Source organism: Suricata suricatta, chromosome 10 (genome assembly GCF_006229205.1).
Source record: "Suricata suricatta isolate VVHF042 chromosome 10, meerkat_22Aug2017_6uvM2_HiC, whole genome shotgun sequence".
Taxonomy (NCBI): domain Eukaryota; kingdom Metazoa; phylum Chordata; class Mammalia; order Carnivora; family Herpestidae; genus Suricata; species Suricata suricatta.
In genome coordinates, this window is record NC_043709.1 from 76,183,771 (window position 1) to 76,203,746 (window position 19,976).

Genomic DNA, 19,976 nt, shown 5'->3' on the forward strand with positions numbered 1-19,976 from the left:
TATTTGAAATCCATAAATGGGCATCTTTTATCAAATTTTAACTTTTTGAGAGAGTAAAAAGACAAAATTTAACATTGAATGTCCTGTTGACGAGTTCTGCTGTATAAGTTGTGCTGCTCCACGTGTACACATGTACGTACCTCTAAAGCTACTTTGTTCTGCTGCTGCTTTTCCTTGTCAGTGTTGAAGACCAGATGGAGCAGTCATCCTTGTACTTTTGGGACCTTTTGGAAGGTAGTGAAAAAGCGGTGGTAGGAACGACATGTGAGTTTTCTCTACTCTGGACTTGTGCAGTAAATACTAGACTTTATGTTTAGAAGTTTAGTATGATATTGAGGGCCCAAACGGTGTCAGTTTGTTAGAACTTACATGTCTGGCAATATTATACTAATTGGGAGAATGACCTCTGTTTAGTTCGGTTAAAAGCAGCTATTGTATAATTGTACTCACTAAATGGAATATAGGGAGTTAAGTGGCAAGTCACTATGATTTGGGAATAAGAGCTAAACACTAGTGCTGGCTTCAACACTGGCTTGACCATTTTGGGATTCAGTTCTCTGCATAGTAGTACCATACCTGTTCTATTTAAGAATCTTAAATCCTAGGGGGAAAAAAAAACCAACAAAAAAACAAAAAAACCATCATGTAATTTCTGTCCTTGACGGAATGTATTAAATAAGCAAACACCACCAACAAGCAAAACAAGTACTACAATGTAAAAATACTAAAAAAAAGAAAACCCTCTCACATGCATATATTCTAAAAATAAAAAATAAAAAAAAATAAAGTTACAAAAAAAAAGAATCTTAAATCCACACAATTGTTATTTATCAGTTCTGCCTAAGAAAATATGAATAGTTTGGCTGCAAAGTCTATTGAAGCATTGTTGTCTGTCAATCTGGAAATGATCTGGAGAGAAAGAGAAAGATTCTTTTTGGCTTCCTAAATAGACTTTGGCCAAATAACCAGGTACAAATGAATATGAAGTATATAGTTTTGTGTACTAGCTTAGGATAACAAAAACACCAGAAGCTGGTAAACATTTTTGTTACTGGTGATTGCTTCCTTTTAAAAAATATCTAAGTATGTAGCATAACAATCTCAAAATTTTTAAGTCCTTTCAAGTTTAAATTATAGTCCTTTTTTTTCTTAGTTAGAATGTGAAATGATACAAATAACTTTGGGACCTAGTTTGGCAGTCTCTTACAAGTGTACACTTACCAAATGACCAAGCAGTTGCACTGCCTGTACCCAAGAGAATTGTAAACATACATTTCATTTACATAAGTACTTGACATGAATGTTCATACCAGCTTCATTCATGATAGCCCCAAACTGAACACAGTCTTGTTGTACATCAACTGATAATAGATAAACAAAATGTGGTATGTCCCCGTACAATAGAATCTACTCAGGTTATAAAAAAACGAATGAACTATTGATAAATACAACAACATGGACGAATCTCAAAATAATTATGCCCACTGAAAGAAGCCAGACCAAAAAATGGATACTTAACTGTATGATCCTATTTTTATGGAATTTTAGAAAAGACATAACTAGAATGATAGCAGGTCAGTGGTTGCTAAGGAGTGGGAAGAGGGAATTGATATAAAAGGGACATGAAAACTTTTGATGAAAATGTTTTATATTATGGTTTTAGTGGAAGTAACATGACTATATATCTGCTAAAACTGTACACTTAAAATGCCTGAACTTTGTTGTTTGTAAATTATACTTCGAAGTTTATTTAAAAAAAAAAAACCACACAAAACAGGGCACCTGAGTGTTTCAACTGGTTAAGTGTCTGACTTCAGCTTAGGTCATAATCTCACGGCTTGTCAGTTCCAGGCCCACAACCGAGCCTGCTTCGGTTTCCGTGTCTCCCTCTCTCTCTGACCCTCCCTGCTTGTGCTCTGCCTCTCTCAAAAATAAGTAAACATTAAGAAAAAAAGAATTGAAAACCTTTCCTAGTACTCCTATGAAAGGAATAATAGACCCAAATCGAGTATGGGCGCCCAAACATAATTTGGGAATTATGTTTTTAAGGGGTATTAAAAATGAAATATACTTTAAACCTGTTTATGGTACAGGTATTTTAACATCATTTTAAGATTTTTCTCATTCATCAAATAGTGATATGCTAGGAGTCACAGCATAATTCAAGAGTAAAATCTTTATCATGAGATTTTAGAGTTTAAAAATCTTTTAGAGATTGTCCAAGATAGGGTTTTCTAATGGTTGTGTTTGAGAAACTTTTACTTCTATAAAGCCTTAATTACTCGGAAGGTAGAGTAATTGTTAGTTGCAATGTCTTTGGAACAGATGGAAGAAATGGCTTTTCTATCAGTTCAGGGAACAGATGTGTGCTTTGTAACATATTATAGCCTTTGATTAAGGGCTCTAATTTTAACCATTTTTCAAATGGTGGAAATGGAGGCCTAGAGAAACTTAAGTGACTTAATAAACTTTGTGATTCTCATCTTTAAAATGTATATCAATTCAGGAAGATAGAAAGATGGCTTGCACATTTACTGTTCATGGTACTGACCAGTTGTTTGAGTCCCTCCCAGGTGAGATATTGACATACTGTAACTAGGATAAAGTTATATTAGGATTTCTATTCCAAATAATTTTCCATGAACTATTAGGTTATGTGATAACTACGTCTTAATCATTCTTTCTTAGACAAACACATGAAAGATCTGCTGTCCAAATTGCTGAACTCAGGCTATTTTGAAAGTATCCCAGTCCCAAAAAATGCTAAGGAGAAGGAAGTATCATTGGAGGAAGAAATGCTAATAAAATCAGAGAAGAAGAAGCAATTATTGAAAACTGAATCTGTCAAAGAGTCAGGTTTGTTTTGATTTCAGAAATTCTTTATAGTGGCTGCATTTTTAATACTTACACAATATGAGTCAAATCATTGTAAAAGGATTGCCTTATTTTAATTTGTTGATTTCTACATGTATGGAAGTCTTTACTTGTGGCAGGATAAGCTTGGGTTTAGAATACGTCTCTAGGCTTTATTATTGTGATTTACAGAATGAACCCTAACAGAAGCATAAGTTTATCCTTCGTTAAAAGAATACACTGCTGAAATGAGGCCTTTTTGAAATTTGAGTGAACCTCCTTGTTAAATTGTTAATAGGATGATTTGACTTAAAATTGTTGCTTAAAATGATTATAGTAGAATCCAATTATGGTACTAGAATGAGAATATAAATAATCTGAGGTTAACATATTTGGAAAATATTTGCCGAAATCAGTAAATATACTTTTCAAAATTCCACCTTTCTTAAGGGAAGAAATATTTTGAGTGAATGACACTTTGGCTGTTGCCTGTTGAGGCTCAGTTTATTTAAAAAAATATCACTTCTATGGGGGTAGAGTAGGCAGAGTTCCAGTAACCACTACTAGTGTGATTCAAGTCATTTCTTATGTCTACTTTCTATTAGTTCTTAACACTTAGTCTAATACTTTAGTGTTTCCATTCCCTTACCACCTTCCAATCTTAAACTGCCTTGTAGAAGGCCTTTAAGGCCTTAGTTTCAAGCAGACATGACTAATTTTTACCCCATGGGACTGGAGATCTAATTGCAACTTGAGGGGCGCCTAGGTGGCTCAGTCGGTTGAGCATCCGGTTTCGGCTCTAGTCGTGATCTCACAGTTTGTAGGCTTGAGCCCCGTGTCGGGCTCTGTGCTGACAGCTAGCTCAGAGCCTGGAGCCTGCTTCAGATTCTGTATCTCTCTCTCTGACCCTCCCCTGCTTGTACTCTCTGTCTCTCAAGAATAAATAAAAAACATTAAAAAAAAATTGCAACCTGAAAGAAGCTGTATTTATGCACAAGAGGAGATAGGCTTATTTTTAGTTTTTAACTGCAACTTGAGTTTAGAAAAGTGACATGTAAGGAGAATTAGAAGCTTCCACTAGTCTCAGACCACATGCTTTTGACCAACAAGCAATAGTGAGAATTATTCCTGCCAAGAATAGATTTCATTGTACTATCCCTTTTCTTTTTTTTCTAAAATGTTACCTGAGTGAATTAGAGTTATAATCAGTCTAAAAATGTAGTTTAGTATTCTTTTAATACTCCTTTTATCTTTTCAGAGTCTCTTATGGAACTTACACAGCCAGAGATACAACCACAAGAGGTAAGTTTCTGAAAGATAATTTGCTGATTTTAGTTTTTGAGACTTTTATATAGTGCTGCATTTAGGAGCTGAGGCTCTGGAACTTGAATCCTAGTTTTGCAGCCTACAAGCTTAATGACTTTGGTTACAATGTCTAGCCCAGCTGTATCTGCTCTCCTTGTATGTAAAATGCCTGCCTTATGTTCGTGTGAAGATGAAAGGAGTAAACTCTAAATTACTTAAAATTTGGCTTGGTACACAATAATTTTGCTCTCGTTAGAATTTATTCACATTGGTAATAGAGTTAGAGTATTTGTTCTCTCTTTGAAGTGACATTGAAATTCATGGAAGCTGAAAAAAATGGAAGAGTCGAAGTCACAGTATGGTTGATATAGAAATAAAGAAAAGGCTGCTAATTCAGGAAACATAAGGCCTAAGGTTAAGTAGTGTAAATGTGTGTAGTTGAACTATATCCTCTGCCTTAACAATTTAGGGAGTCAGGTGGTATGAGTAGTCTAAGGCTGGCAAAGGCAGAATAATCCTGGTCAAAGAGCGTGAATCAAGCAAATGTGGCACGGTGATGTGCAGTCCTTACCAGTTTTAGGTGGGTCAAGGATACGTTGCTACTTTTGAAGTATCAAAGGTTGTATTTCTGTTAATTGAGGGAAAAGGAATGTACACAAAATAGGATGGCCTTTTCAAGTAGGATAAGGACAGAAATTTCCTGTTAGTACAGTGATTCAGACCAATGGACATAGGAATACTAATAGAGTTCAGTGTTCCCCTCAAGGTCTCTCAAGGTCTTTTATAAATCTTGTGACTCAGCACATATTTTCCTCTGGTCTAGTTTCTTAACAGACGTTACATGACAGAAGTAGATTATACAAGCAAACAAGATGAAGAGCAATCTTGGGAAGCAGATTATGCTAGAAAACCAAATCTCCCGAAGTGTTGGGATATGCTTACTGAACCCGATGGTCAGGAGAAAAAACAGGAATCCTTCAAGTCCTGGGAGCCTACTGTTAAGCACCAGGAGGTATCAAAGCCTGCTGTTTCCTTAGAACAGAGGAAACAAGATCCAAAACTCAGGTCTACTCTGCAGGAAGAGCAGAAGAAGCAAGATGTCTCTAAACCTAAGCCAGCTCCTAGCCAGTGGAAGCAAGAAACTCCTAAATCTAAAGCAGGATATCCTCCAGAAGAACAGAAGAAGCAGGAGACACCAAAGCCTTGGCCAGTTCAGCTGCAGAAAGAACAGGATCCAAAGACGCAATCTCCAAAGTCTTGGACATCTTCTGTGCAGAATGAACAGGATATCACCAAGTCATGGGCCACTCCCATGTGTGAAGACCAGGATTCAAGACAGCCAGAGACCCCAAAATCCTGGGAAAATAATGTGGAGAGTCAAAAACGCCCTTTAACACCACAGTCACAGATTTCTCCAAAGTCCTGGGGGGTAGCTCCAGCAAGCCTCATACCAAATGACCAGCTCCTGCCCAGGAAGTTTAATACTGAACCCAAAGATGTGAGTTTGTTTTATCAGTCTGCTCTAATCAATGTATGCATAAATAAGGACTGGTGGTAATCATAACTTTTTAGTCCTCTTAAGAGTCTCTGAAATCCATGTTAAAGTCATGCACAAAGTATTTCACTTACCTCTTTAATACGTAATTGGTTTTCCCCTTGGAACTGGAAGTAGACCTGGTCTGTGTTTTAAGCCTAAGCTGAGATGAAAGAAAATATTGTTTGAATGCTAAAATTTTAATGACATGAAAATAGTGAATAGCTCAGACAAGACCATAGTGTGAACACATGAGGAATGTAAATACATGTCACAAGATGAGGGGCTTGTCTTACTCTGTTTCATCATCTTCCACCTGGCACATCGAAGACTTTTTCTGACAGATGTTATATTTTTTTGTATTCTCTTGAGTTTTCTTTCACTCTTTGTAATCACTCAGATTAGCCTGTACTCTTTGAAGAAGGTCCATGGTGGTTGCAGATATTCCAGTAGGTGGGGTAGGATCTGAATTAGTTCTCTATTTCTGTTTCAAAATGAAAATTTTCTGGAGGTGGAAACTATAGGTTTATAGAATATTTATTCTGTAACTAGGTTTGGAGTATGAGATTTAGTTGAAATAGAAGACCTCATTCTGTTAATGATAACCTATTTCAGGAAGATAGGAAGGCTTATAATGAATAAGCCTTGGATACACTATTAAATTTATTAAATTATAAGTTACTTACCCCTATTTAAATACAAACTTGTTACTACCTTGCTTGCTAAGAAATGTGAACTTATCTTCCCAGTGTTTTCCATCTCTGTTTAGTAATGTTCCCTGCACTTCTATGTCATTTTTAGCCAGAGGCTCTCTGATAAATCTTTGGTCCCCTAACAGTGTGAAAAACATTTGCTTGGAGAAGTCAGAGCATTGCTTTTTATAAATAAACTGCCCCTACCTCAGTTTTGCCTTATGGGAAGAGAACTTTAGACTTATTTGTCTCCTTTTGCTTGTCTTTCTTCCTCTTTTCTTCAAGTGCTAATGTCAATTTTAGCTTCTTCCTGACCCTGTCAAAATTTGATAGCCTATTTCATTAGCCAGATATCGTACAACAGTAATTGTAATATAACAACTATTTTGAGAAACTTATTTAAAAAATCCAATGTAATATTTCACTAAAGCTGTTTTAAGAAACCCAATTTAAAATTCCATTAAGTATAGCAGTACTGAGCCTTTACCATACCAGAATATTATGCTATTTGTTCAATAGTATTTAAAATCAGTTGGAAAGGCCAAATACTCATTTAATTTGACTTTATGGTACAGACTGCATTATTTTGAATTTGCTTTTCAGTGACTGAGGATCCTTCTCTGTATAAACACTGTTTCTCCGTCTTGCAGTCTCCACCGTCCAGAACACGACTAAGTACAGTCAAGGGCAAAATAGAGTTCAAAGCTAAATGACTAGATAACATGAAATTAATCACTAGAGCCCATACTTTTCTCCTAAAGGACTCTTTCGTATATTCACTTAGGATTTATTAACTCTTATTTTGTGTGACACTTTTGACAAGCTTATGCGTTGACTCTTCAGTGAATTAGAAGGTGGAGAAGAGGGGCTGGTAGAGACACACCCTGAGGGCTATAAGAAGCTAACCATATAAGCATGAGGTCTAATCCAGGGTATACAGCACTCGTAAGCAGTTTAACGTGAGGACTAACCACTTTATAAACACCATCAGTCCCCCAAAGTATACTTAACTTGATAACAATATTTCTTCAATCCTAGGATGTGTTTGTATACATTTTTTCTTCTTAATGTTGCTGAAAGCAGACATTTAAAAATGGAATGTGGTGATAGTAATTTTTTCTCTGGGGAAAAAAATCATTTGTGTATCTTATAGTTAGTGGCATCTTATAAAGAGTATCATAAGCTGAAAAACCTTTGTCAAGGAAGTTTTGTTACTCTGGGTCTTCCCTTTAAAAAGAGGATGTTTCAGAAAGATAACCATTAAAGGTGTTGTGAAAGGGAAAAAGTGTTTAACATTTGCTTATTTAGGAAAGATATTGTTGTGGAAATTCTTTACCTGGGATAAATCTGATAAATGGGCTTTGCTATGTGTTTTGGTTTCATTAAGATGCAGTGAATTAGGCTGTTGAATGTGAATTTCACTCTTACAGATTGTGGGTTTATTTTGTAGGTGCCTAAGCCTATGCATCAGCCTGTAGGTTCTTCCTCGACCCTTCCAAAGGATCCAGTATTGAGGAAAGAGAAACTGCAGGATCTGATGACCCAGATTCAAGGAACTTGTAACTTTATGCAAGTATGAGTCATTCTTAAATGAATCTTAAATGATTCCTGGGGCTACTAGCTTCTAATCTGAAGCATTATAATGAAGTTAAGAGCATAGGTTCTGGTGTTCAGAATGCGTGGGAATCCCGGCCCTGCCACTTCCTAGGTCTCACAGTTCAGGCCAGTTACTTCCCTCTTTGCCTTGGTTCTTTTTTTGAAAAATGAGGATAATAGTTCTTATTCCTGTTTGTTGTGAGTAATGAAATGAATTAAACATGTAAAAAGTTTAAGTGCTCAAATATATTTTCTGCTCTAGATCATTGGTAGTTTCCACTCAGACTGTGAGAACCTACTCTGTGCTTGGTATTCTGGTAGGTGCTATTGTGTGTAGAAAATCATAAGCCTTTTATTGCCTTTAAGGAGTTTATATATTCCAGTTGTAAAAGATTTTAACTTGTGTTGTGGCAATAGTTAAGTGCTAAATTGTGTCATACAGAGTCTTACAGAATTTCAGAATAGTTTGATATCACTGAGGGAAGAAAATAGACAAATAAGATCTTTTTGTGTAGTAAAATGATCTTGAGCTTTGGAATTAGACTTGTGTTTAAATCCCAGTTCTGCTATTTACTAGCTATAAAATCAATGGCAAGTTATTTAGCCCGTAACCCTCTACTTGTAAAATGAGGGAATTCCTTACTCCTTTAGGTTATTTGAAGATGAAAAGTGATTACTACAAGAGGAGCTTAATTACTCAAAATGTTGGAAACATTTGAGAATGAAGATAGGCAGATGGGAGAGAGAATGGTTTCTCATTATGAAAGGTCAAAGAGCATGAATGAGGGTAGTGTGGTTGAGATGAGATTGTTAAACTCTCATTAGTTGGGCATAATAAAAGCAAGGTTACAGGATTAATGCTTATGTTTAAGAGCTCAAGTCAGGAGGGTTTTTTTTCCCCCCAAGTTAACCCTTGGAATTACTTGACGTAATTTTAAGGTTTCATAGTTACTTCAGATTTTCTTTTTAACTCTTAACTCTTTCTCTTATGAAGATATTGGGGCATCTGGGTGGTTCAGCTGCTTAAGTGTCCAATTCTTAATTTCGGCTTAAGTCATGATCTCACAGTTTATGGGATTGAGCCGTACATTGGGCTCCGCTGTTAGCATGGAGCCTGCTTGGGATTCTTTCTCTCTTCCTCTCTTTGCCTCTCCCTTGGTCACAAAAGCACACTCTCTCTCATAATAAACACTTAAAAAAAAAAGACTAAGTTATCAACTTTTTGAGATAATTATTAGATTATTATAGCTAATAGCTGTGGACAGTGTCATGAGTAATGCAATGGTAATAGCTTTTAAACAGTTTATTTTTTTAAGTTTATTTCTTTATTTTTGAGAGAGAGCACAGGAAGGGCAGAGAGAGTGAGTGAGAGAGAAATCCAGGCAGGCTCCATGCCATCAGCACCGAGACCAACATGGGGATCTTACCAACTGTGAGATCATGGCCTGAACCAATATCAAGAGTCAGACCCCCAACTGACTGAGCCACCCCCTCACCCCAATGGTAATAGCTTTTAAGTGAGTAATTGTTTCTAGTCATGATTTAAAATCTTGTCTTTAGGAATCTATCCTGGATTTTGACAAACCTTCAAGTGCAATTCCATTGTCACAGCAGCCTTCAACTACTCCAGGTAGCCCAGTAGGTATGTGATTATAACTAAGAGTAAGCATGCATAGGTCTACTAACATTTGTTTCCTCTTACAAATAATACTCTAGATATCTTAGGCGTTACTGTGTCTGTGTGTCAGTTTATCCTGAATGCATCTGTGTGTCATCAGTTGGGTACATTACTATTAAGCCGTTAGTGTGCTTACCTGACCTGTTTGCCTTTTAGAGAAGGTCTCCAGATGGTTGAATGGAGAAGTGCAAGCTGGTTTGCAAAGTTTGAAGTGACTGGAGTCCTTTTGACTCTATAAATCTAGTATTGAAACTTTTTGATACCAATTATGAGTGAAATTATGTCAGTGATGTTTAGTACACTGATTAACACAGTACCTAATGATAGAACCTAGAATTGAATCTGGTCTGACTTTTAAAGCATTTCTTTTTCTTTTTTTTTAATATTTTTTTCTTAATTTATTTTTGAGAGAGAGAGAGAGAGAGACAGCATGAGCAGGGGAGGGTCAGAGAGAGAGAGGGAGACACAGAATCTGAAGGCAGGCTCCAGGCTCTGAACTGTCAGCCCAGAGCCCGATGCGGGGCTCGAACTCACGAACCGTGAGATCATGACCTGAGCTGAAGCCAGACGCTCAACCGACTGAGCCACCCAGGTGCCCCATGGCCTGACTTTTAAACGTTAGGCTTTTTGCTCTACACTCATTTATCTCTGAGGAGGAATAAGGTAGTTGAAGCCAAAGTCGAGCTGTAGTGAGCAGACACCCAACTAGAAGGTGGGTGTAGTAATTCCTGGATGAAATAAGGAGAATAAAGAGTTAACAAATGTGATGGACATTAACAAGAAGAAACCAAACTGAAACTATATAATTGAAAAGTATATTAGTGTACATGACCAAAGGAAAAAAAACCTGAAAAGACATCTGACCCATCTTAGAGTTCTTTTGAAACTTGGAACTTGAGTGTATCAGTTGATTACTATTCATGGTAGCTTAGATTTTATTTTCCAAATCACTATTACTAGTTATTTTTTTTAAAGTAAAAGTTTTTTTGGAAACTTTGAAATGCTGCTTTTGCCCATTACCCTTAAAATATCACAGATGGGACTAGTATCCTATTCTCCCAAATCTTCTCTGACTCTTTAGAGCTCTAACTGAAAATTCATGATGGCCTTGAGACCTAGTTTTTCTAGACTGCTTATTTTGTAAAGTATAAACTTTAATTTCCACCCAGTTGCTATGCATAAACTTTTCTCTTCCCTCAATAGTTTACTATTGATTTCACTCTCTGCAGCATCTACAGAACAAAATCTATCCAGTCAAAGTGATTTTCTTCAAGAGCCATTACAGGTAACTTCTCCAAAGTAACCTTTCTTTGCTATTTTTTTTTCTTTTTTATTCAGGGAAGAAACTCTTGCTTTGGTAAGGAGGATCAGACTTGCTGATTCTAATATACCTAACTAAATTATTGGAAGTGTTCTAATGATATCTAGTTTTTTACATTAAGTACAACTGGTCCTCAAAAGGTTCCCTAATGACCATGGGGAAGACATCTGTTAAAATAGAGAAGGCTGGCAGAATTTAATAAAGAAAGAGCAAACCTGAAGGATTTGGAGATACCTCATCTGGGAATCTTGTAGAGCAGCATAGTCAAGGGTCCAAAGAAAGATACTAATTTTGTTTAGCACATGGTTAGCTAATCTCCTGTCTTCCTTCACACATAAGAGTTGACATTCTGAGGAATTGATTTTCACAGAACACCTTAGAATTATAAAGGGACAAGATCACTGAGATCTCTGATGCCACACGGCACTTCTGTCAATAGTAAGTTCAAGAAAAAAAAAGTACAAAGTTTGATAGTTGTCTGGTCATTACCTTTAAAAAACAATTCTAAGGATCCCTCCCTTATGGTGATTTTCTTAACAGTAGCAGCTCTGACAGGTTAAATATTTTGACCAGATGGCTCAACAGTTGTTGCCTTCCTGTTCAAAAACTTCTGAGTAAATACCATTTGTTTACAGTGGTTTATATTTAGTTTGATAAGGTATGGCTCAGTTTTCAAAATGTATTTGTTGAGCTGAGTTCCTCACCCCACTCACTGCTTTAAGGGTTCCGTTTTATCTGTTCTACCTGTTAGGGTTCCACATGAGGCTTTTAATGGACAAGTTAAAGTTTTTTTGAAAAGCTAATGGTCTAGTTTAGTAATTCTCATGGACAGGTCTGTGGATAGGTGTATCAGAAGCACTTGATCACTTTAATAAAGATACATATTAAAATTTTTTTTTAAATGTTTATTTATTTTTGAGAGAGAGAGACACACACACACACACACACACACACACACAACACAAATGAGGGAGGGGCAGAGAGAGACGAAGACATAGAAGCAGGCTCCAGGCTTCGAGCCATCAGCACAGAGCCTGATGCAGGCCTTGAACTCATGAATCAGGAGATCACCACCTGAGCCGAAGTCAGAAGCTGAACTCACTGAGCCACACAGGCACCCCTAAAGATACAAATTTCTAGACATCACCTTAGACTTACTGGATCAGAATTTCCAGGGGCGCTATCTAGTCCTCTATATTCGTCATAAGCTTCCTGGGTAAATCTGCGCTGCGTTGTTTGGGAACTACTGGTCCCCAGCTTCACGTTTACTCACCAATACCTAAAACTACTTTCAGCTGGTCTGCTTAAAGAGCAGTAATTTGGAAGCAAGAATTGCCATAACTACTAAAGAAATAGTAATGTGAAGAATTTGTTTTTATTTTGTTGTTAAGCGAGCCTTTTAATGTAAATTCAGAAGCCTAAGTATTAAGTGCCCTGAGTTGTCTTAGCTTAGATTTGTAAATCTTTCCACAGGAAGAGAGTTATGTCCCCACAATACCCAGTTCCAATTATTTTGGGCAGTTGTCTTGTTATTTTAAAGAGAGGGCCAGAAGAGAGACCTAGTTTTAGAAACACTTACAATATCGTAATAGTTCTAATATTTTAGTCGGATCTAAATTATACCTACATATTTGGGTAAATAAAATTTCATAAGGATTAAAAATTTTTTTCTTAAGACCTTTTTAAAACTTGGTCCCCATCTCTTTCCCAAGAAATGGCCTTATTATGGTGACACCCCCCCCCCCAGCAGGTCACTGAAACATAACTGCTCTGGATATTTGGTTGCCATTCGTTAGTTTCCAGTTTACCTATTTTATTACTTGGTCTTCTGAGATTGAGATAAAAGGAGTAGATTCATGGACACTTTAGACCTTGTGATTACCAGATTTTTATAGATCTCTCCCTGTTATGTTCTAATATCTCTGTGCCACAGAATTCTTTTGTAGCCACTTAGTTTTTTTTATTAGTTATAGTTGTCACAGTCTTAGTTCCCTCTGTGCTTGCTTTCTTTCAATTTTTGTTTTATAAATGTTATTAACTTCAACTTTTTGTTAGAATTTTGGTGCTCTTGTGATTTATATAGAGCCTATCATTTAAAAAATTAAAAAAAATATTTTAATGTTTGTTTATTTTCGAAGGAGAGACCAAGAGTGAACAGGGGAGGGGCAGGGAGAGAAGGAGACACAGAATCCACAGCACAGCACAGAGCTGTCAGCACAGAGTCCAACGTGGGGGTTGAACTCATGAGCCATGAGATCATGACCTGAGCCGAAGTTGGACTGAGCCACCCAGGCGCCCTGAGCTTATCATTTCTATTTGTATTTGTGCCTACCTCTTTAAACACTGGGAGCACAGAGAGCCCAAGCACAGTTACTGTGATCCCTGGCAGAGCTGTGCCTAGAGTGTTCAGTGTGCCCTGAGCTGCTTCCGGTGAGCTGCTGTTGAGGGTCAGATGGAAAATCTGGCCCCAGGTTCCCAGGACCCAGTATCTTGATTAATGAGGATGGGATTAGATGTGACCAGGTCTGGAAAGGCAATTTAGCTGACTGCTTGGGTTTGATTCTCAGCACTAACTCTCTTTTTGTATGATGTTGGGTACATAACTTTCCTTGCTCATGCCTTGTTGTCAATAAAATGGGGATGGTTGTATCTACCTCATAGGGTTATTGTTAGGATTAAATATGTAAATATATATATAAAGTGTTTAACATAGTATTTGGCACTAGTGAGTGCTTGGTAAGAGTTACATATGAGGAAGCTTAGGTCTCAAGAAATACAAAGTGAACAAAATGGGCCTTTTACCATGTTTTGTATCTTCCTGTGTCTAGGCTGCTGCTTCTTCAGTTACTTGTAGCTCAAATGCTTGCTTGGTTACTACTGATCAGGCTTCTTCCGGATCTGAAACAGAGTTTATGACCTCAGAGACTCCTGAGGTAACAAGAGGCCAATTGTCTTAATTTCTTTTCTGTCTAAAGCAATAGCAGAACCAGCTTACCTTATGCATTATAGGCATGATCAGTTGAATTTAAATCATTTATATTAGATTAATGTATTGCTTTCTGTAGATGTTGTGGTCCTGGAATTACAGGTAACTTTGCTGTGACTTTACCATATAATTAACTTAATAGTATATTGCATTATCAACATACAATAAATATGTCCAAATTGCTGATGTCAAAAAAGATGTAAAGTTCTAGGTAGGATTAATTCAAGTTTCTCACTATGTATATTATATTGAAGGAATTCTTAGCAGAAAAATCTACTTATATAACTGAAGATTGTATTAATTTATAGTGATAACATTAGCACTACCTCTATGAGAATGAATTACATTTTCTTTTTGGCTAATTTTGTCAAAAGCATTTTGACAGTACAGCAGTTGACCCTTGAACAACATGGTCCTGAACTGTGAAGGTCCACTTAACAGGTTTAGGTTTTTTTTTTTTTTTGATAACTACAGTACTGTACATCTATTTTCCTTATGATTTTCTTTTTTTTAATTAGATTTTAATTTTAATTCCAGTTAGTTAATATGCAGTGTAATGTTAGTTTCAGATGTACAATATCATGACTCAACAGTTCCTTAATCACCCCATGGTTTAAATTACCTCACAATAAATGTACTTCTTAAATCCTCATCATGCATTTAAACCGTCTCCCCTCTGGTAACCAACAGTCGGTTTTCTGTACTTACGAGCCTTGTTTCTTGGTCTGTCTGTCTGTCTGTCTGTCTCTCTCTCTCTCTCTCTCTCTCTCTCTTTCTCCCTTTGCTCATTTGTTTTGTTTCTTAAATTCCACATGTGAATGAAATCGTATGGTATTTGTCTTTCTCTGGCTTATTTTGCTTAGCATTATATACTTCAGCTTATCTATGTTGTTACAAATGGCAAACTTTCATTCTTTTTTATCGCTGAATAATATTTCATTACACACACACACACACACACACATCACATCTTTATCCATTCATTAATTAATGGACACGGCCTTATGCTTTTCTTAACATTGTCTTTCTCTAGGTTACTTATAAGAACACAATATGTAATACATATATTTGTCAAAATATGTTAATCAACTGTTTATATTATTGATAAGGCTTCCTTTCCATCACTATAGGCTATTAGTAGTTAAGTTTTTGGGGAGTCAAGAGTTACAGGTGGATTTTTGAATGGGGTGGGGGTCAGCACTCCTAACCTATGTTTTTCAAGGGTCAACTATATTATGTTTGTGCTTTGAATTCTAAAGTGATAGTTTTTGCTAACTTTGAGCAAATCCTTGAAATAGATATAACAAGATAGCATGATTTTTAGGTTAATTTAGCAACTCTTAGATTTTATTATTTTTGGTTCACTATCATACAAGAGGATGTATTCATTATAAAATATAAGAAAATATAGATACACATGAGTTTTTGTGGTGCAGATTTGGTCTAAATTAAAATTACTTGGTTTCTCATTGTAAGAAGAGGAAAGACTGACCAAGTGAGTCACAGCTCTCTGCTTCATAATCTGATCGCTTTATAGTCTGATCGCTTCATAATCTGATTGGAATTGGTTTTTTGCTATCTGTGGATTTGGAATCTGTTATATCAAGGACTTGCTTATTACCATAGATAAGGATTATTTAAATTAGATCAGGTTTCCTTTTCTTTTTTAGGCATCTGACTTAGAAACCCAGGAATAAGATTTTAAAATCAAGAAAAATTAACATGAACTAAGCAACTAACCCAAGATTTTTCTTAATTCTTCTGTATAGGTTTGGACTAATACTAGATTCTTTGCTGGAAAATATCATTTCAGGGTTTGAAAAGGACTAGGTACTCATAAAAAGTTCAGCACCTCATCTGTTAGACTGATTTATAGTAAGACTCTTTCACTTAGTCAGCAAGCTGTGCAAAGCAAATGCTAGTGTGCATCCTCAGCAGTTGTGATTTGAAATTGTAAGCAAAAGCTATTCTTTTGCATTCCTGTGTCCAAATGTCATCCTATGGAACTTGCTGACTTATGCCAGTCTGGGGTTTAGTGTAAGTTAACTGCTTGTTATATGGCAGGTGATTGGCTGATGCTGCATTTCTCCTTCCCAGGCAGCAGTTCCCCCAAGCAAGCAACCATCTTCACTAGCTTCTTCAAACCCTCCCATGTCAAAGGGCTCTGAGCAGGGCTTCCAGTCACCTCCAGCAAGCAGTAGCTCAGTAACCATTAACACAGCGCCCTTTCAAGCCATGCAGACAGTGAGTATGAAACGTGATTGCAGTTCTTTGTTCCTGTTAAAAAGACATTGTTTCTCTTCCATCCATTATTGGGTACTTATTATGTGAAAAACTTTGCCTTTTGTATTGCTCTTTTTTTTTTTTTTCATGCATGCAAAAGCAAAGGGCTTTATTATTATTACGGGCTTATAAGCTCAGGCTCCCAGACTTCACCAGCGCAGTGGGTCCATGCAGAGAGCCTGTATTGCTCTTAATTGGGTTGATACTTGCTTTTGTCCAATGGAAATATTGTTTGTGGTGAAAGAGTATTAAATACAAAGCCTTGAGAATTTTGAATGGGTATTTTATCTCAGAACATTTTCCTCACTCAGAAAATTAGTAGCAGGCAAAGCTGAGGATTCATATTAATTAAATAAAATGTGTGGGTGAGAAACAATTTTTTATGAATAGGTTAATAATACTAAGCATTACTAATGTCACACTAGTGAAGTTCCATAGCATCAGTAACCTGAAATATAGGACACATACTTGGGTGTTCTGTCATTCTTGAAACTTTAATTTGATTTCATCTTGATCTTATGCTGATTTTTGGATAATTGTTCCAATTTGTGTGGTATTCTGAATTATATATTCCTGTACAAATTGTTTAAGTTTAAAACATTAAAATTTTTTTTTAACATTTATTTATTTTTGAGAGACAGAGCATGAGTGGGGGAGGAGCAGAGGGAGAAGGAAACAGAATTGGAAGCAGGCTCTAGGCTCTGTGCTGTCAGCTCAGCAGGGCTAGAACCCACAAACTGTGAGATCATGACCTGAGCTGAAGTCAAATGCTTAACCAACCAAGCCACTCAGGTGCCCCTTAAAACATTTTTTAATATAACTAGGTTGATATGTTTATTCTCTAAAACAAGATAGTATAAAACAGTTCTTTAGAAAAAAACCAAAAAGTCTTAGCCAGTAAGTATCTGATGAAGCTTAGTACCCCATTCTAGACACTTTTGAGTGATGCTGGTAGGATGAGGCCAGTGGAGTCACAACAGAAAGCAGGGACAGTGCAGGGAGTTAATAAGCTGGTGAATTCAGACACTTCCTGCTTGACTGCTTAGAACTGCTTAGTTTCATCATGTTCCCTCTTACCCTGTCAGTTTCTCCTGCACAGTATTGCCACATTGGTTTTATTAACTTTTTTCTCATTTCTATTTAAAAGCAATCAATGGGGGCTCCTGGGTGGCTCAGTCGGTTAAGCGTCCGACTTCGGCTCTGGTCATGATCTCATGGTTGATGGGTTCGAGTCCCGCATCAGGCTCTGTGCTGACAGTTCAGAGACTGGAGCATGTCTTTGGATCCTGTGTCTCCCTCTCTCTCTGACCCTCTGCTCAAGCTGTCTCTCTCTTTCTCTCAAAACCAAAAAGAAGGAAAAAAAAAAAAAAGCAAACAGTGGTTCATTACAGAATGAAATTCAGAGTCCTTTGCTTGACAGTTAGTAACTTTTGATATTTGGTAGAAACTTCTGGGCCTGTCCCATGTGCTTGCCTCGTATGTTCTTGTCACAGTACCTTTTTGCTCATGCCAGTTTGTATTCTCTACCTGTTTAAATCTTATCCAGTACAAATTGGCCCTCATTTGTTCCTTATTCATTCATTCAACAATTAAGTAGTGTTGAAATCAGATAATGTTCTTAATCACTGAGGTTGGATTTTGGCAGTGAAGAAGAGACAAGTCTTTGTGCTAAGAAGCTTACATTTGATGATGGAGGTGGGAGGGATAGAGAAAAAATATATAAATATCATATATACATATATATGTATGTATACATGTGTATATGATATGTATATGTATATTTTCATATATGCATATGTTTCCTATATATGTGTTTATATGATATGCATGTATTACATATACATATATGTGTATATCACACACACACACACATATATATATCAAGTGCACTGTGTCATGGGGAAAAATGGAGCAGGGTAAGGGGGTTAGAGAGTAATGGAAGTGCTATTTTATAGACAATGGCCAGAGTCTGGACAGGTCATTGACTACTATGTGGTAGAAATTTAGTAGGTGGCAGATTTTTTTCATTCATCTTTAATTTTTGAAAAAATGCTCTCTTGCCCTATGTAGCTTTCATGGTCAGAAATCATTATTATATCATAATAGCAGGAAGATTAATTTTTGTATTTGAGTTCATATCTGTTAGAAACCAAATAATTTTTTTTGCCATAGTAAAATACACATGACATAAAATTTACCATTTTAACCATTTTTAAGTGTATGATTCAGTGGCATTCAGTACATCCACAGTGTTGTACAACCATTTCCACTGTTTCCAAAATCTTTTTAATCATCCAAACCATTAAACTGTACTCTTAAATACTACCTTTTTATTTGTCCCTCTCTTTAGCTTCTAGTAACCTATCTTCTACTTTTTGCCTCATTACCTGTTCTAAGTACTCATATAAGTGGAATCACAATATTTGTCCTTTTGTGTATGATTTATTTCATTTAGCAAAATATTTTCTTTTTCTTCTTCTTCTTCTTTTTTTTTTTTACTTACAGTTTATTGTCAGATTGGGTCCATATAACACCCAGTGCCCTTCCCCACAAGTGCCCTCCCCTCATCACCCCCTTCCCCTCTCCCTCTTCAACCCTCAGTTTTCAGTATTCAAGAGTCTCTCATAATTTGCTTCCCTCCCTCTCCCTTACTCTTTCCCCCCTTCCCCTTCCCATGGTCCCCTGTTAGGTTTTTCCTGTTAGACCTATGAGTGAAAACCTATGGTATCTGTCTTTCTCCTCCTGACTTATTTTGCTTAGCACACCCCCTTGAGGTCCATCCATTTTGCTATGAATGGCCAGATTTCATTCTTTCTCATTGCCATGTAGTACTCCATTGTATATATAAACCACATCTTCTTGATCCATTCATCAGTTGATGGACATTTCTGCTCTTTCCATGATTTGGCTATTGTTGACAGTGTTGTTATGAACAATGGGGGACATGTGCTCCTATGCCTCAGCACTTCTGTATCCCTTGGGTAGATCCCCAGCAGTGCTATTGCTAGGTTGTAAGGGAGTTCTATTGTTCATTTTTTGAGGAACCTCCACACTTGTTTTCCAGAGCGGCTGCATCAGTTTACATTCCCACCGACAGTGTAGGAGGGTGCCCGTCTCTCCACACCCTCACCAGCATCTATAGTCTCTTGATTTGTTCATTTTAGTCACTCTGACTGGCGTGAGGTGGTATTTCAGTGTGATTTTGATTTGTATTTCCCATAGCAAAATATTTTCAAGGTTAATTCATATTGTAGTATGGATCAGAATTTCATTCTTTTTTTATGGCTAAATAATATTATATTGATGTATACACCACATTTTGTTTATCCATTCAGCTGTTGGACGTTTGGATTGTTTCCCCCTTTTGCCTATTGTGAATAATGCTGCGATGAACATTGATGTTCCTGAGCCTCTGCTTCAGTTATTTTGGGTATATGTTAAAGTGGATTTGCTGGATCATATGGTAATTCCATGTTAAACTTTCTGAGGAACAACCATACTGTTTTCTATGGTTGGTCGCAGCATTTTACATTCCTAGCAGTAATGCACAAGGCTCAAATTACACCACATCCTCACCAACACTTAGATTTTCTCTGTCTCTCTCTCTCTCTCTTTTTTTTTTTTTTTTTTTTTTTTTTTTTGGTGACAGCCATCCTAATGAGTATGAAGTGGTATATTATTGTGGTTTTGATTTGTATTTCCCTAATGACTGTGATGTTGAGCATCTT

At 36.7% G+C, this 19,976-nt stretch overlaps 1 protein-coding gene across 10 annotated transcripts in view; it reads left to right on the forward strand.

The window, feature by feature from the left end:
- Nucleotides 1-19,976, forward strand: part of CAPRIN2 (caprin family member 2) — a 44,459-nt gene that overhangs the window by 17,104 nt on the left and 7,379 nt on the right. For 7 of the 10 annotated variants that reach the window (XM_029955036.1, XM_029955037.1, XM_029955038.1 and 4 more), the window contains exons 6-14: nucleotides 182-264; nucleotides 2,689-2,856; nucleotides 4,112-4,155; nucleotides 4,982-5,656; nucleotides 7,835-7,957; nucleotides 9,541-9,622; nucleotides 10,888-10,943; nucleotides 13,808-13,912; nucleotides 16,063-16,209. In XM_029955036.1, coding sequence (XP_029810896.1) covers nucleotides 182-264; nucleotides 2,689-2,856; nucleotides 4,112-4,155; nucleotides 4,982-5,656; nucleotides 7,835-7,957; nucleotides 9,541-9,622; nucleotides 10,888-10,943; nucleotides 13,808-13,912; nucleotides 16,063-16,209 — 1,483 coding nt within the window. The remainder of the gene's footprint in view (nucleotides 1-181; nucleotides 265-2,688; nucleotides 2,857-4,111; nucleotides 4,156-4,981; nucleotides 5,657-7,834; nucleotides 7,958-9,540; nucleotides 9,623-10,887; nucleotides 10,944-13,807; nucleotides 13,913-16,062; nucleotides 16,210-19,976) is intronic. The other 3 variants (XM_029955039.1, XM_029955045.1, XM_029955042.1) reach the window with 3 other exon arrangements.